Source organism: Meriones unguiculatus, chromosome 2 (genome assembly GCF_030254825.1).
Source record: "Meriones unguiculatus strain TT.TT164.6M chromosome 2, Bangor_MerUng_6.1, whole genome shotgun sequence".
NCBI classification, from domain to species: domain Eukaryota; kingdom Metazoa; phylum Chordata; class Mammalia; order Rodentia; family Muridae; genus Meriones; species Meriones unguiculatus.
Genome location: NC_083350.1, coordinates 21,359,797 through 21,377,188, shown reverse-complemented (window position 1 = coordinate 21,377,188; position 17,392 = coordinate 21,359,797). Strand labels below are relative to the sequence as shown.

General features: G+C 44.1%; 1 protein-coding gene across 8 annotated transcripts in view; it reads left to right on the top strand.

Annotated features, from left to right (window-relative positions):
- Positions 1-17,392, top strand: part of Ldlrad4 (low density lipoprotein receptor class A domain containing 4) — a 334,264-nt gene that overhangs the window by 110,687 nt on the left and 206,185 nt on the right. For all 8 annotated transcript variants that reach the window (XM_060377110.1, XM_060377112.1, XM_060377114.1 and 5 more), the window contains one exon: positions 15,816-16,284. In XM_060377110.1, the coding sequence (XP_060233093.1) occupies positions 16,245-16,284 (40 nt within the window). In that variant the 5' untranslated portion in view covers positions 15,816-16,244. The remainder of the gene's footprint in view (positions 1-15,815; positions 16,285-17,392) is intronic.

Below are 17,392 nucleotides of genomic sequence, written 5' to 3'. Positions count from 1 at the left end.
TCAGACTTGGCAAGGCTTTGTTTGTCTTTTCCCCAAAGCTGTGGAATCCAAGTTGAATAACACATTTCCTTGAAAATAGTGTGTGTTTTATTGTTGACAAATGATGGCTCGTGGTCCACATGATGGCCAGTGCTTATTTGTATTGGTGAAGTCTTATTGCAACACTGCTTGCACTAGTTTGCTTACGTCTTGCTTGTGTGGCTTCTCTGATACTGTCACGACAGGGTTGTGGAATAAGAGCAGAGACTACGTGGCCATGTACAGAGCTATTTACCATCTGGCCCTCTGCAGACAGTTTGCTGACTGCTCCAATTGCCTTTTCATGTAAACAGAAAGTAAACACATCCAGGCAGTAAATACTGACAACTGACTTTCTGGCTTGGGTCTCACAGACTAACAGATTCTAATGGTTCTGGGTATAAGCGTGTCTCTGCATTTATCCCTAATCGTTTTTACCTTTTAATGGCACACTTAACAGCCAGCTCATATTCCTTCAGCATATTCCACCATAACTGTGGAGCATGTGTGTTGAGTAAATGGACAAATCCTTTGCTTTGATTTACTTTCTTGTCGCAACAGTTGCCGCAGTCTGCTTTCTGAGAGCCTAAAGGCTCAACTGGATCTCAATATTCATTCATGTCTTTAAAGAGAAGTTTATGTATGATACTCTGTATACACACAGAAATATCCATAGCCATATTTTTGCATCATTGGAATGAAAATGCATACCACAGACTATGCCTGTGGTTATAGGGCTGTGCAAAAATGCTTGGCTGTTTTTGATTGTGTGTAGACTAATTAAACAATTTCCCCTTTCTTATTTATAATCAGAATATTATGTTTTAAAGTAAGATTATAACATCATTCAATTATCTATACTCCAAAACTTTTCTTATGTTTTAATGCAACGATGACTAGGCTACACCTTTTGAAGAGAGCACAAAGTGCATTTAACGAAACAGCAACTTGGTTTTGAATAATACACTGGCATATTGCATAATTTTAAACTATTTGGTGTCTCAGGTGGAAATAATCACTGCTTTTTTTTTTTTATTAATCTGATACTGTTAGCTGAGGCAGAGACACTTCCATGTGCATTTTTCTGTATAATAGAGATTTTAAGGATGTCTGAATTATTTATTTTTAAACTAGTTAACATTTATTTTTATGTATGCATGTTTGTATCTGTGTGAATGCATGCCACGTGTATGTGGGTATATGTGGAAGTCAGAAGAGAGAATTGAATCCCAAAGCTGGAGTTACAGGCCATTGTAATCTGCCCAGTGCAGGTACTGGAAACCATGAAGTTTACTCCGTGTGCGTATTGGAAACCAAAAGTGGGTTCTCTGTGGGTACACACGGTGGACCTCTGAGCTCGCTCTCCAGCCTTGAGTATTTTTTAGTAATAAGTCTCAGTGTCCCCAATTCTTTATAAGAGATTCATGAAAAGCCCACTCTTGGTGGGTATTAATATTCATAAACATGTTTTCCATTTCAGACATCTTCTACTACTAGTTTGACCCTCAAACATGTAGAATTTGCTCTTATGTTTTGAGACATTTGAGAAGTTTGGGAAATCAAATTTGAAGGAGATAATCATGTTTAATTTGGTGACTATACCCAAAAGTAAATCCCACTCCCCTGCCTTTTTTTTCCTTGAGATAGCCTCAGCTGTCCTGGAGCTTACTGAATAGATCAGGCTGTCCTCGAACTCATGCAAACCCGCCTGCTTCACAGGAATTAAAGGTGTGCACTCCTGTACCTGGCAGTTTCTCTTTTATCACCATGTCTTTATGCGGGTTTCATTTTGGCGTTTTATAATGTATTACAACATGGCTTGCTCATTTCCACCCCTGTACTCTTACCATCCCTGGCTCCTTCCGTTGGTTCCTTCTCCTTCGTAACATTCATGCATATAATATATAAGTTCCGTATTTGGGAGAAAATATGGTTTCTGCTTGTGACTCAGCTGAACATGATGATCTATACTTCTTATCAGTTTTCTTCAGAATGGCATGATTTCCTTTATGAGGCTGAATAATAACATACTATGGGTATATATCAAGTTTTATTTACTCATCTATTGACAGGAAAAGTGATTTCCTATCTTGACTATTGTAAATATTGCCGCAATAAATGGCTGTGTAGGTATTTCTGTAGTGTGTTGGCTCTTTGAGGTAAATTCTCAAGAGTGGTATAGATAGTCAGAACAGGCAGTAATTGCATTTTTAGTGTTTGGAGACGCTTTTGTACTGATTTCCGTAGCAGCTATTCTAATTCACATTGTTACATAACTTTTAGGTGTTCTCTTACCTTCTGGTTTATATGGTTATCTCTAGGGGGTGGACAGAAACATGAAAGGGGGGATGATAGGAGGCAGAAGTCGAGTTCCTCAGCAGCTTTCAGCACTGGCACATTCTGCTTCAGAGGCTGAGATGGGTAGGCCTGGCGGAAGGTGGGAATGGGGCGCAACGGCAGAACTGACTACAGTCTCCACCTTTGGTATGTAGGGAAGGCATTAGGGCCAAATCCACTGGATTCTAGAATCTCACTGCTCAGATGTAGCTGGAGACTGAGTAGCATTCAGCATCCCCTGGGAGTTGCTTGGTCCTATATCATTTCAGGCCCTGTCTCAGACCTGCTGGACTTAGACTCTGGTTTATCAAGGTTCTCACAGACTATACAAGCATCTTAAGTTTTGGGACGCTCTAGCTTAGGACATCAGTTTTCCAGAATGGTCAACACTGGAATCACCTTTGGAGCTAGAAAATGGTACAGAGTTGTGGTCCAAGCTCCCAGGGCTATCAGTTCACGAGGCCAGGAGTGATTCTGCTGTCCAGTTAGGTGTGGTGGGAGTCCTCTCTGTTGACAGAAGGGATGTTTGAGGAGGGTAAGTCACTTTCTCAGTAGTGTTGGGAAGTCATAGCTGGCTTTACTCACTTAGTCCAGCCAGCCCTACTTTCTCTGAGGTTCTGTTTCATTTCTGCGGGGTCTATGGAGGCCTGTGGGCACAGCTTCAGGCATGGCTGGATATTTGTAGGCAGTCTAGATACCCAACCTCCATTCTTTTTTCTTACAGTTCCCATGGAAACGGTGGGGGAGGGCGTGGAGACTGGGCATGGTGCTATCTTTACCCCGGTTTTTTGGTGATGGAAGGTCTGTTTCCATGGGAACTAGAAGGGAAAGGGATGGTAGTGGAGTAGCTAGACTGCTTTTAAATTTCAATGGCAGCCTCTGTCTTCACTGTAAAACCCACTTTGCCCAAGTTTACAGCTATGCCAGGAGAGTTCTTATTTCTCTAAATGTGGCCACATTTATCTGTAGGAGAGGGAGGGGGGAGTAGGAGGAAGCTCTTAAAATATCCTCGCCAATATTTTCTTTTTCCTCCAGGAAACCATTTTTAGGTGTTGGTATAAGTTATTTAAAAGCTATCTTTAGCTATTATTTTCTTGTGGTTTTATTGAGCATAATAACATGTTTATTATCAAAGGAAGCGTGGAGACAGTCATTTCAAGTCGCGAGTGATTTCTGTGATGTAAGGAACCCCTTGTAGTTTGTTAGTCATTTTGCATTAACTGATGACTGACTCCCTTGGTTGGAATGGGAAGGAAGGCCGTGGCCTCAAGGAACACACAGGGGCCGGGTTACCAAGAACAGAGACAAGACTTCCATGGAGATGCTTTGGTAGCAGTAAGAAAAAAACTAAACCACCAATACTGACAAACGTAATTATTTTAAGATAACAGTATTAAACTCGAATAAAAACAGGCCGTGGGTTTAACATCACCGAGTGTTCAGCTGTGGATTGGAATCCATTAGGACCTTCCTGATTCAGCTTTCTTTTCCTCTCCCTTTAAATAAGCAGCTTACTTTCTTCCTTATCAACTCCTTACCATCTGAACGGTGGAGCTGCATCTTCTCAACGATTCTAATAACATCAAGCAATATTACCCCACACCCTCTGTTGCTGCTGTCTCTGAAGAAGTCATTAGACATCCTCGCACAATGCACATATACTTTTTTTTTGTTGTTGTTTTTTTGTATTTTCTGTATTTAATTGGTACTACTTCCTGTTTGGCTGGAATCCCTGCACACCCCTGCACACCCCAGGAAACCCCGTCCTCTCTCCTTCCCTCAACCCCACCTGCGTAGAGAAAATGCTGGGCTGGTATGTCATCACCCCTTGTCTTCAGCAACCCACCCAAGAGTGCCCACCCAGGGGCTCAGTTTTTAACCATAGATGGGCACAATCCCAGCTCCTAGCTAATGTGTCATCACTCCTCACTTAAGCTCCGTAAGACCCCCTTACTTTAGTCTGGGTTGGCGAGCCCACCCGAGAGCTGCCTGTCAACAAACCTGCCTTTCTACTCTCATTTTGGCTTGAATTGGCTTACTGTGTCCGCAGAGAAAGGTTACTTCCCTCAACTTAGGGACTAAAAGACCAAGGCCCTGACAGCTTATGCAGTGTGCCTGAGGAGGCTTGGTGAACTGCTCAGCTGAACTCTGACTCTGGAGTATGGCTCCAGAGCTGTGCCTGTCCCTGTGTTCCCAACAGCCTCATGGGGGAACCAGTGTGCTGCTGCCAAGGGAACTGCAGAGCAAGTGCCATCTCAGAGCCCCTGTTAGCACCTTCATCCTGTTCTTCTCATTTCCTCCAGCCAACCCCTTACACTTCGACATGGGTCTTCAGCATCTACCTATTTTTAATTTTCTTATTTCACTTGTATTTATCAATATTTATTTTGTTCTAAAATCACCATAAATGTGGGTCATGGTGGCACACGCCTGTGATCCCAGTGCTCTGGGAGGCAGAGGCGGGCCTCATCTATGAGGATGAGGCCAGCCTGGTCTACAAAGTGAGTCCAGGACAGCCAGGGCTCCACAAAGAAACTCTGTCTCAAAAAACAAACAATTTGATGTAAACATAATAGAGTTTTGGTGATTGTATGAGTCATTTGGGATGTTTGGGAAACACTGGGCCACAGGGGAGGACTTTCGTGAGAAGCTGAGACAGTCAGCTTTCCGTGAGGTATGAGAGCTGCTCTTGACTGGTGTGATTCGAGAGGTTGTGTTTACTTTTCAAAACAGCAGGAAGAAGGGAAATGGGAAGAGGTGGCTGTATAAAGTAATAAAGCCTCTTTCTACTCATCATCTCACTCTCAGGAAAGTGAGATGATGTGTGCAAACATCTGGCCCTCAGCAAATGGAAGCTTCCTTGCCACTTCACTCCACTCCCAGGAAGCTACAGACCTTCGGAGAGCGGGGATTTGTTGAGAATTTGCCATGTGCTAGGTTCTACTCTGATTGTTCTGCACTATTTCATTAGCTCATCAAAACTTCCTTCTGGGTGAGATACCAATATTATAATCCTCATGTCATAGAGGATAGAGTCAAGGTCCAAGAAACTCGTCAGCTATTTTAAAGCCATGGTCAATTATAACTACAGTTGGAACTCAGAGCCTAATGTTCTATGTTAAAGTACATCCTGGGCCTTAAGCCATTGTTTAAAATGACTAGTATACCGTGCCTATAGGAACAGGTTTTCTTTAAGTAGTACCAAGAAACCTGTGGTGCAAGAAACACTGGCAGAAGAGAAGATCTGCTTGGTAGGACCATCATGAAACTGACACTACACACTCACACACATATATGCACATTTACACAGACACTATTGCTCATCCACCCACTCATGCACACACACACAGACTCCCACATTCACAAAGTTCATGCACCACATACATATACCTACTACAGAGACTTGCATAGACAGATAATACATACCATGGACACACACACGGTTCTTTATGACCCAGTGAGAAACAGTTCACTTAAGTTCACCATGTCACTTTCCTGACGCGCTGACTTCTGGGGAGAGGAGAATAAATAAGGGCTAGATCTTGGTAGGTTAAAAAGGGAGAACAGGAAGGCGAAGGTTTGAAGTTTTTAAAAGTGTATGTGTGCGTCTTGTACACAGGTGCCCACAGAAGACGCATGTTCTCCGGAAGAGCAGCAAATGCTCAATTCCTGAGCCATCTCTCCAGCCTCAAGATGACAGTTTTAAACATAGAGGAAATTGGCTGTTAGGCTAGCAAGGTCAACGTGTAATCAGGCTTCAGACTTGGTAGTAGTTGTCTCTTGACTTCTGGAGCTCTTGCTGGTATCTGAGAATTCCGTTAGGTCTGGTTAGATGGGTTGAGACAGACATGGCTAAGCGTTGGGTACTGAGTATATGCAATGGCCCGCTGTAGCCGCTCAACAGTGCTTCTGTAGCTTGGAGAGGTGGCAGGCGCATGACCTGAGTGCCTGAGAGACTTCACTGAACCTCCCAGGTTCTGTGTGGAAACACAGCTGCTCCTCAAGACAGACCCACATTCACAGCTCCGCTCCACTCAACCCTCCAGGAAAATACGAAACCATATAGTTATTTCCCCTAAAATGTGTGGCGTCAGGGTGCACTCCTCAAGGCTTCTCACAGATGTAGTTTTCATTATTGTAAGTAGTGCTGGTGATTGCTCATTTGCTAAACTCTTGGGCCCAGTTGCTGCTTGTGTCTGCTCTGGAGCCAACCTCAGACAGTACCATTTTGTGTTGTAGCATTTAAACATCTGCTTAACCACTCATCTCTTTGGATTTCTGTGATCTGACTAAATTGTTCCAATAATGGAGGCTGACTTGATTTTAGAACTTGGTATGTGCCTTGCCCATTGACTTTTTGTTTGTTTTTGAGTTTTGGTTTTTGAAGACGGGGCAGGGTTTCTTTGTACAGCCCAGGCTATCCTGGACTTGCTTTGTAGACCAGGCTGGCCTTGAACTCACAGAAATCCACCTGCCTCTGCCTCCCCAAGTGCTGGCATTACAGGCATGTGCTACCATGCCCAGCTCTGCCCATTGAATTTCAAGTTATTCTCTTAGAAGACTGTAAAAAAGATTTTAGTTTTGTATGAGTATCCACACTTGGATGGATGAAGAGTGGTGTATTAGTAATCTCATTTTTTTCTGGTTCCTTGTAAATGATAAGAAAACAGCAGAGTGATGGAAAGGGAGGGCAAGTTCTAAGAGGAAACAGGTTGTATCTGTGTCCACTCTGCAGGCATAGCAACTTTTTTTTCTCTTCTGTGCTTACCAGGACTTTGCTTGGATTTTTCTTAATGGCATTTGGGTTCTAATGAGTCTGTCAGAAGACAGGATGTTGAATAACCCTGAGGGCTGTGGGGGGGTGTGAAAGAGAGAGAAGGAGAGAAAGAGAAGGGGAGAGAGATTATACACACACACACACACACACACACACACACACACACATACACACACACCTGTTAATCAAACTTTTTTCTTTTTCTTTTTCTTTTTCTTTTTCTTTTTCTTTTTCTTTTTCTTTTATTAGCACTCCCTGTTGGGTTTCTCTGCTCTAACATCCCCCTGGTGGGCAGAGAAACACTGCATTTACCATGGGCCAAGGCTGGGCCCTATAAATGGTCAGAAGTCATCTATCCTGGATATCATGGGTGTATGGTGGGATGCCAGAGGAGCTATGGTGGTGTGAGAATTGGTTGTTCCTGTTCTCCTCACGTCTGTTCGGCATAGCCTGTGTGAGGGCACTGTGAGGTTAGGGGAAACCTGGAGGTTCGGGCTCTGGGACTCTGCTTCCCAGTTTGCCAGGGGAGGCTGGTCTTCACTGTAGAGTTCTATTCTCGGGTACATGGGAAAGCTGGAGAAATACGTACGAGGCCTTGAAACAGCCAGCATTTCACACAGACAGTGCATCAGACAGGGAAGGGGAAGGAGAGAGGGAAGGCACTCTGGCGCGCAGCAGCATTTCTGGCAGGGAGCTGTAAAACTTCAGTTAAATTCTCCGTCCAGTGGTGCTTTCACATCTCAATATTTTGGTATGAAAACATGAAGAAGTTGGATATCAAGAAGCCTTTTCCTTTTAAAGGCAGAATTCCTTCTCCTCCTCTGCCTCACCACACCCCTAATCTGTTACCCACACAGCTCTAATCTTGTACCCTCTCCTCTGCTTTTTGCCCGTTGTTAATTTTAGCTGACACAGCTTTGGTTTCTGTCTATTGAGAACTTAAAAAAAAAAAAAAAAGAAAAGAAAAGAAAAAGAAAGAAAGAAAAGAAAACAACAAGAGGAATCAACTGAAAAACCGTGAAATGAAAATCATTTTGCACCCAGTTGGGTTACCCATGGGCTGGAGGTGGCCGTATCCAGTCACCCTTCTCCACATCCAGATGTGAAAGCCATTGGTGGAGGTGGTTCATGGGGACTGTGGGGCCGTAATTCCTTGGTGCTTACTGGATGTTAGTGTTCTACCTCATTTTTCTGTTCAGATGTGTAACAATACGTGGGGAAGATGTCATCCCTATTTGTGTTTGATAGCTGAGGTCACTGAGGCTACAAGTTGGGGTGGGCATTAATTCAGTGCAAAGTCACACTCACACTCAGAAGGAGACAAACCCAAGGTGGTGGTGGACTCAGAACCTGTAATTCTACTCCCTGGCCCATTGTGTGTGAAGCTTTTGTGCCTTCAATGGTGCCCACTCAGGATTGCTCCAGAGTTTGAATTCTCAGGACCATCAGCCTCCTTACCTACGGTGCCCTTGGTGCTTCTAAAATGAAAGCAGGGCCAAGGCAGTACATTGAAAAGATCACACAGGTCTTTTATTTTTATTTTTTTTCACAATTTATTCATCTATATCCCAGTTGAAGCCCCTTCCCTCAACTTCTCCAGTTCCACCCTCCCTCCCTCTTCCCCTCATCCCCTTAGTCCACTGATAGGGGGAGTTCTCCACTATTGCCATCATGTGCCCATAGCTTGTTAAGTCTCATCAGAACTGCTTGAATCCTCTTCCTTCATGGCCTGGCAAGGCTGCATCATTGGGGGAGTGATCAGAGAGCAGTCAACAGAGTTCATGATAGAGGCAGCCCCTGCTCCCCTCACTTAGAGATCCACATGGAAACTAAGCTGCCAATTGGCCACATCTGAGCAGGGTGTCTAGGTCCTCTCCATGCATGGTCCTCTGTTGGTGCATCAGTCTTTGATCTTTTAGTTTTGTTGGTCTCCTTGTGGGGTTCCTGTCTCCTCCATGTCACTCTGTTCCTGCTCCTCTCTTCCTCTGTAAGACTCCCTGCCCTCTGCCCGAAGTTTGACTCTAAGTCTCAGCATCTGCTTTGATTCCCTGTTGGGTGGATCCTTTCAGAGGACCCTCTAGAGTAGATTTTTTCTCATCCTGGTTCCTCTCTTCCACCGCTTCTATTGTCTTTCTTTTTTAATTTTTTCTTTTCTTTTTTTATATTAATTACAGTTTATTTACTTTGGAGGAGGTCCTTTCCAATCAGTGGGCTTGGAAAGGGGCAGGGAGGAGATGAGGAAGGGAGGGCGGGAATGGGAGGGAATGAGGGAGCGGGAATACAGCTGGGATCACCCAGGTCTTAAAGACAGGTTTCAGTGCAGTCCAGCTCAGATTTATTGGACACCTGATGCATTCTGGCCTCCACGGTCAGTGCCAGAGATAGTTACAGTACCTTCAGAAGCACCTTCATGGACAGAAGGTGGGTGAGACAGAAGAACACAGGCGCCTTGTGTGTAGAAATGTTGTTTGCTCACTCCTACCTTTCCAGCACCTGATTTTTGGCCAAAGTAATGGCCCCATGAATTGCTGATGAAATGCTGTGTACGTGTAGCGTTTGTGGCATCCAATAGGTGGGAGAGCAGGATATATTGTATCCAGCTGTCCAGGCCTGTTGTAAGTGGGCAGCTAGAGTGTTCATCTGCCATGCCCATTTTAGCCAGTTTTACCTTAAGATTTTTATTTATTTGTAGTGGATAAGAACTGTCGTCTAGGCTGGAAGTGGGCATGACAGAGTCTCACTTAGCTTAGCACACGCAGTCCAGGTGTTTGGGACAGGCTGGTAATATTTCACGTGACCTTTACCTGAAGGTTTTCTGACCCTTTGGCCAGCCCAGACCCTTTTCCCTTGCGGGTGTGAGCATTTGCAGGATGCCCACACAGACAATTCTGCTCTTAGGAAGCAGACCTCGCATCCCTGTTCCCCAGCTGCTGGCGAACAGCTTTGTGCTGCGGTGTAACCCTTACCTCTAGCCCCCCAGGCACCTCCCTCACTGGCCAGCTTCCCTTGGGTCTGTGCCTGTGTAGAGCACATTGTAGTTTGGACCTAGATGCAAATCTCTGGCTATGGTCCAGGCTTTGTGGACAACAACATTCTGACTTTTGATTTGCTTCCTACCTTCTATGATCCTCTGGAGTGTTATCATCCGTGACATGAAGGGATCCGATAGATGGCTCCGTGGGCTTTCTCTGCTGCTGGGTCATATAAGGCAATAATTAGACTTAGCCTATTCGTAGAGGATAGTTTCATTTTATTTATTTATTTTTTGACAGTTCCTCCCCTCCACTTATTTGCAAGTTGGAATCGAGCCTCAGACTTGATTATTTATGTTTTTTTTTTTTTTTTAAATCCAGCCTTATGTTTGCCAAAGCAGCATTTCAAGGAATGGCATGGTAATTGGTTTCTTTGCTTGCAGCTTATCTGTGTGCTTGAGTCAGAAGCTCTATGTATCACTTGCTTCTTGGATTGTCTGCCTAAAGAAGGCAGTACTTTATCCTGAAGATAAAATCAGCACTGTTGAGCCACCCCAAGCCAGGATAGCTTTGAGATTCTAATTCAAAAGCTACGTGCTGTGTTATACCCGCAAGTCACAGAAACGAAAGTACCATGAACAATTCCTAGCACTCCGACTCAGCCTCCCCTAGTGGCTGGCACATGCTTCTTTGACTAGCTCAGAGACCTGACACCCATGCGGATTCTCTGTGATTTTGCAGCACATACCCATCAGGCATGTTTGTCTCGTCTCCTTCAGCCAGGCTCATAGCCACCCGGGACTATTCAGATTGGAAAGAATTTCACCTCCTCAGTTTACAAAGTGAGGAAGTGAGAGCCTAGACAGGCCGAGCGCCCCGACCAAGTCTGATAAATGGGGCTGGAACTCGGGAGCAGGGCCGTCCCCTGGGCGCTCCCTGTGTTTCTCTTAATCAAGTCCCACTTCTCCCTTTCCCTCCTTCTTCCTCCTCTTCCTTCTCCTCCTCCCTCTACCCTCTTCCCCCCCTTCCCTCTCCCCTCTAATCTTTAGTTGGATTGGTCCTCACTCAGGTTTCAATCATCTGCACTTTAGGTAGAGAAACTGAGTGATTTTTTGCCCAAGTTGGATGTGGAACCCTCAGCTTTTTGCCCCTCACACCTGCCTCAATAAACATCATCTGCCACGTTAGGTCTCCGTTTAAAGGAAACAGCATTTGAGAAGTTCTGGTAATGTCCCGGCAGAACTCTAAAGTGTACCCTATTTTCAGTTTAGCAACAGTGCCTCAGTTTGCTAAAGCTGAGCACCATTTCTTCATTTTTTGGGTGTTATTTTTCTTCCCGGAACTCTCCTGGTGGGCAAAGAGTAAGAGGTCATCTGTCACAAGCCAGGTCCTGGACGCCGAGGCGCTGGAGTTTTCTGTTGCTTAGTCTGGCCGTCACCTAGGCAACAGACACTCTGCCAGTGAAACAGTCTGTCCACAGTGAAAGGAAATAAAAACACAACCCCAGCGTTGGTTCTTTGTATGCTATAATTTTTTTTTTTTGACTGTTAAGTTGATTTCGAAAGAAAGGATCTGCCACTTCTCTGCTGGGTTTCGGCTTCTGTGCCCACTGTGTGACCTTCCTACTTCCTGGATTGCATATCTGTTTATATCACGTATTTTTTTGGTGAAAGCTAAAAGAAAATGAAGTAAAATGAAGTAAAGTTTTCCTTCTTGAATGAATCCCGGGAGAACTGTATTTGACATAATCTTTTATGAATAGCTGGCAATGGCAGACTTATTCTACAACGTATTTGGTTCAGTTTCGGGAGTGTTTATGTTTTTAAAAATGTCCCTTCCTGTGGGGGTGTTTTTCCATTGAGTATGCTCTATTTCCTTAGTTACTGTTGCTCTGTTATGGAGGTGCTTCAAGACGGTTTTCAAGTGCAGTATTAATTTATTTCCTGGTTAGTCCTTTCCATCTTTCTAGGATAAACAGAACATCTGAGGAGGACTCTCTCTCTCTCTCTCTCTCTCTCTTTCTGTGTGTGTGTGTGTGTGATGGCAGTGGGCTTTCTGTAGAGGGTGTGATCTTGAATGTGTGGGTCAGGCAGAGCCTGTGACCTTTTGTGCTGGGTAAGTCTCCTCCTACCTTGATTATTAGTATCATTAAGCTAAAAGCATTTAGATTTAAAGAACTATCAAAGAACTATCCCAGGTCTAGAAGCTGGGGAGAACAAGAGGAGAAGAGACATGTTGAAGTCCTGGTTCTTCTACACATTAGGCATTTGGGCTAGTTAACTACTGCTGAACATGTTGTTCTTTCTCTACAGTCTTGGTAAGTGGGGTTGGACGTTGTATTGAAAGGACTTCAAGTCAGCAGCCTGTAAAGGTCTTTTCTGGGTAGGACAATTTGTGAAGTATGACCACGGTAGCCCCAGTGTTCCTACTTACTGTTTCACCTTCACTTGGGGCGAAATATTCCCCCTTCCCTACTCAAGAGGACGGAGCGGAGCAGAACTAAAGACAGCTTCTCACCTGCTTCCCCATCGCACTTGTAAGTTCAAGGCTTGGGGGTGGGTTTATATAACAGATACTTGCTGCTCTCCTCTCCCTGCACCCATTTGCCCTGTGCAAGGAACACTTCTTAGGAAGCATTGTGTTAATTACTTTTGTTCACTGGAACATTAATTCAATCAGTGTCTCTTCCCTGGGCACCTACCAGGTAAAGGCAGCTCTGTGTGTGCTGAGGGGATTGGGTGAATCAAGTAGTCTCTGCCCTTGTCCTCATGAAACTTAGAGTGCAGTGAGATAAATGAGGGTTCTGTGATCGGGACAGCACTATGGAACAGACTCTGTGGAGCACTGGGAAGCCAGATGAAGGGCTGCAGGCTGCATAGACAGCCTTTGATCCCCTCATAGGCGTTTTCCTCATATATTGGCTGTTTGTAAATTTTCTGTTTGTGAAACTTTGTATTCATGGCTTTAGCCATGTATCTGATATGTTTTGTTTCTCCTGATACATATTCTGGATATTTCTCCTTGGTCTGAAGAGCATGTAACTATTTTCTCTAATTGTATAGATTGTCCTTTTGCTCTGTTGACTATCTCAGTAGTATGCTAGATGGTCTTAGTTTGATTTAAGTCCATTTACTGATTTTGCCTTTTGTTTTCTCTGCTTCTAGGGCCTATGAAGCAAAACAGAACAGAACAAAACAAAAGGCAATATTAACAAGTACTAAGAGTGTCATAGTTCTATCTTTGCATTTGGGATTGATTTTTGCATGTGGTGAAAGATAGGGATCTCGTTTTGTTTGTCTGAATATGGATCTCTGGGTTTTTCAGAGCCATTTACTAGTTTTTTTGTTTGTTTGTTTGTTTGTTTGTTTGTTTTCCTTAATGTATGTGTTTGGTCCCTTTGTTAAAGACCAGTTGGCGACAAATCCATGCCCTTCCTCCTGGGTTCTCCCTTCTGCTGCATGGGTCATCATCCTATTTCATGCTGCTGTGATGCTGCTTTGGAGTACCTTTGGAATTTAGGCATCTTGATGTCTCACAGTTCTTTGCTCATGGTTGCTTTGCAATTGAATTTAGGATTTTTTTAAAAAAAATTCTATTTTTGTGTGAGTATGTATATGAGTGTTGGTGTGTCATGGGGTTTGTATGTAGGCAAAGACGTCAGAAGAGAGAATTGGTTACCTTGGTGCTGAGGTTACAGGCAGGTGTGAGCTGCCATGTGGTTGCTGGGAGCTGAACTTGGGTCTCTTGAAAGAGCAGCAGGTACTCTCAATTGCTGAATTATTTCTCCAGCCCTGGGGTTTAGAATTTGTGTGTGTGTGTGTGTGTGTGTGTGTGTGTGTGTGTGTGTATTTAAAATAGTTTTTCTATCTCTGGGAGTAATGACATCAGTATTTCCATGAAAATTATATTTAATCTGTAAATCATGTGACACAGTATGATTATTTCAACAATAGTAATTCTTCTAATCCATGAGCATAAGCTATCTTTTCAGGTGTGTGTGTGTGTCTGTGTGTGTGTTAAATACATTGCTTCAGATGAGGTACATTTTCTGATGCCAGGAACAGAGGAGGGTCTTGAAGGCTGGGAATTTGAAGAGATGTGAAGAGCTTCAGGCATATAAGGCACACTTGATTCGCCAGCCCAGGGGCCACTGGCTGGCACCCAGGCACATGGTGTCACACATGAGGCAGGCATAAAGACACAAGCAGATTGGTACAGAGGCCACATGCAAGTAGACAAACATGTATAGACAAACACACAGGTACACTGGCAAAATGGAGGTGAAAAGCTTAGGTCTCTGACCTCATGGCCATATTTATACAGAATTCACACACACACACACAATGGCATTCTGTGAGGAACATTTATACAGCAGAGTATCATATTTACTTGTGGTGTGGCAGTCATTTTGTGCTGACCCACAGCTCACCTGATGGCCACATCACCTCCATCTTTGTTTAAACATAAACTGGGCTCTTGATGCCTTCTCTTCCCAACACTAGGTTTTCTTTTTCCATCCTTTTTCTTTTTCTTCATTCCTTCCTCCCATTCTTCCTCATCCTCCCCTCATCCTCCCCTTTCTTACAGTCATTGTGAGTTGGAATATTTTATATCTTCCTTAGTGACTTTTCATTTATGTATAAAAATTGCTCTCATTTTTCTAAAGTGCTGATATTTTAGTTTTCAACTTTATTAAATTTATGAGTGCTAGCAATTTTTAGTAGAGTTTTTTTTCCTGCTTATTAAAATCCAGGTATCCACAAGCAAGGACAATTTGGCCATTTCCAAATTGGCCACTTTCTATTTTTTTCCACTTCATTTCCAAATTGGCCACTTTCTATTTTTTTCCTTTTGCCTTTCTTCTGCAGTTGTGTTGAGTGAGAGTGGTATAGGTCGATGTACTGGTCTTGTTCCTAGTCTTAGATGAAAACTTTTTTAGTCTTTCCCATTGCTATGGCATTGGCTCTGTGTGTGTGTGTGTGTGTGTGTGTATCAGCCCTATTGCCTCTTTGTGCTGAGGTGTGTTCTTTCTATACCTAATGCTCATGAGGGGATGTTGATGTTGAAGTTTATCAAATGCTTTTTCTGATTCTGTTTAGGAACTTGTTTGGATTTGTCTTCTTTTGGTGGGATGTGTCATGAGTTTTGATGTCTGATGACTCATCTTTTATTTGTTAAGCTCCACTTGATCATAGTATAAGAGTCACTTCTAAAACTTCCTTCTTCTGGATCTTAATTTTCCCTTCTTGTCCTGCTGATGGCAGTTGACATGAGCTAAAACCCCTTCTAAGACTTTGGGAACTTAATTTCTGAAGAGTGCGTGTGAGTTCTAAGCAGCCCAAGGAAAGACATTTGGAGATTGTGATCTTATATCTGTTATTAAAGAGGCTTAGAAAATGGAGTATGTGGTGTATGAGGGTTTTAAATGGGGGTCTCCCTCACCCCTTACCCCAGTGTTCACAGAAGGGTCATGGTCACAAAGGTTGAGTTCCTTTTTATTTCTTAGTTTCTGTAGGCCTGTTAGTCTGCTGCTGTTCTGTTTTTGTGAGGCAAGACCTCGCTATGCTGCTGAGCCTGGCTTCTGTACTCTTTTCTGCCTCAGCCTCCCAGGTATCAGGGTGATAAGTATGCACCACCATGCCCAGTAGGTCTGTTGGTCTTAATGGTTCCTGAGGCCCTTGAGAAAGTGACTTCTTTCTTTTTAATTTCAGCAAGAACAGAAGCAAAGCAGAGAGAGCAGCAGATCAGAGCAGCCTGTGAACCATTGATGAGGCTGAGCCTGCTCACTGTGTGGAAGATGTTGGTGACCGCGAGGCCCAGGAGCCCTTCACTTTGAGGCGGGAGAGCGGATTTCAGCAGGACAGCTTCTCCGTCCCCGACCTCACCATGGCCTCACCTCTCTGGCTGGACGGCTGATGAGACGGCGTCCTACACGCTCTTGGATTGTGTGGCGTCCTGGTAGTGCCTGCTCTTGGGGTGTGGGAGCACAGCCAGAGGGCATCAGATGCTCCCAAAAGCTGGACCAAAAGAGTGATGGACTTGGACAGGCTAAGATGGAAGTGACCTGAGGCCTCGCCCAGGCAGTTTCTTCATCACAGGACAGCTTAAGAATTGAAACACAGGCTTGTTTGGGGAGCAGTATGCAGGAAGCTGGTTTTCAGGCCACAAACGCGTTCACAGGTGAGGACACTCTCCGCTTCATGGAGGAGAGGGGGCTTTGATTTCACTGTGAGGTGGTGGGTAACAAGATTCCAAACCACTGTATGTAACGTGGAGGGGTATATAAACTGAATGCTAGGCCGAGTCAAGGGTTCAGGCTACCAAACTGTCCACTACTCTCCCCACCCCCACCCTGCTCTAAATAGGGCTATGTCATTTGCAGAATGATGCATTAGTGAGGTGTTTTGTTGTTGTTGTTGTTTGTTTGTTTTTTTGCTAGGAAAACTCTGCAAGGAGAAATGTATCGCTGACCAGTAACCTCTCCCTTTCCAGCCTTAGTTTTTATAGTTTTTTTCTCTGTGCTAAAAGTGGTGGTGGGACCACTGTGGCCCAGCTAACTTGGTGGTTAGGACCACTCCTTTGTAAATGAGCCTATAGAGAGGCAGGCCATCAGGATGTCCTGTGACTCTTTAAGGTCACAAAGGACGTTCTAATGTCCCCTACTGGCCGCCAGTTAGCATGTTTTACAAGCAGCCTCTGAGTCTAGCCAGTGCTAGAACCTTGGGGCTGAGATGCAGTGACTCTGGGTTTCCTCTGATTCACTTAAAAGCCCGGGAAACTACTTCATCTTCTAGGCGGATGGCTCCTTGCTTATTGGGAACAATATAGAATCAAAGGAAAATGGTTTTTTTAATGTAAGAAAAAAAAAAACCTTCTTGAACATAGGAAAATATTTTTTTTTAATGTAAAAAGAGCCATTTTTTTCCTTTATGTGTTTTACTTCAGAGGAAAGATGAGAGAACTAGTCAGAAAGTGACTTTGTTGTTCACTCTATGGACATTGAACTGTCGCTTTTCAAATTTTGTAGTGAGAGTGGTTCAGGTTGTTGGGGTGCCTGGAGAAAAGGGGTCAAGGCTTGGAACTGAGAGCCACAGGAGCTGGACAGGACCTCCAGTTCCTTTCCGTCTCTGTGAATGAAGGTGTTCCAGGCCTCTGCTGCCCTGCTCTGAGGAAGGCTAAAAACAGTGGAGTGAGTTGAGCTCCCACAGAGTTCTGTTGTGGAGTTAGGTGGCCCGGCCCACCTGTCTGCTCCTCATCCTCACTGTGGGAAACATGGGCTAACTCTAAT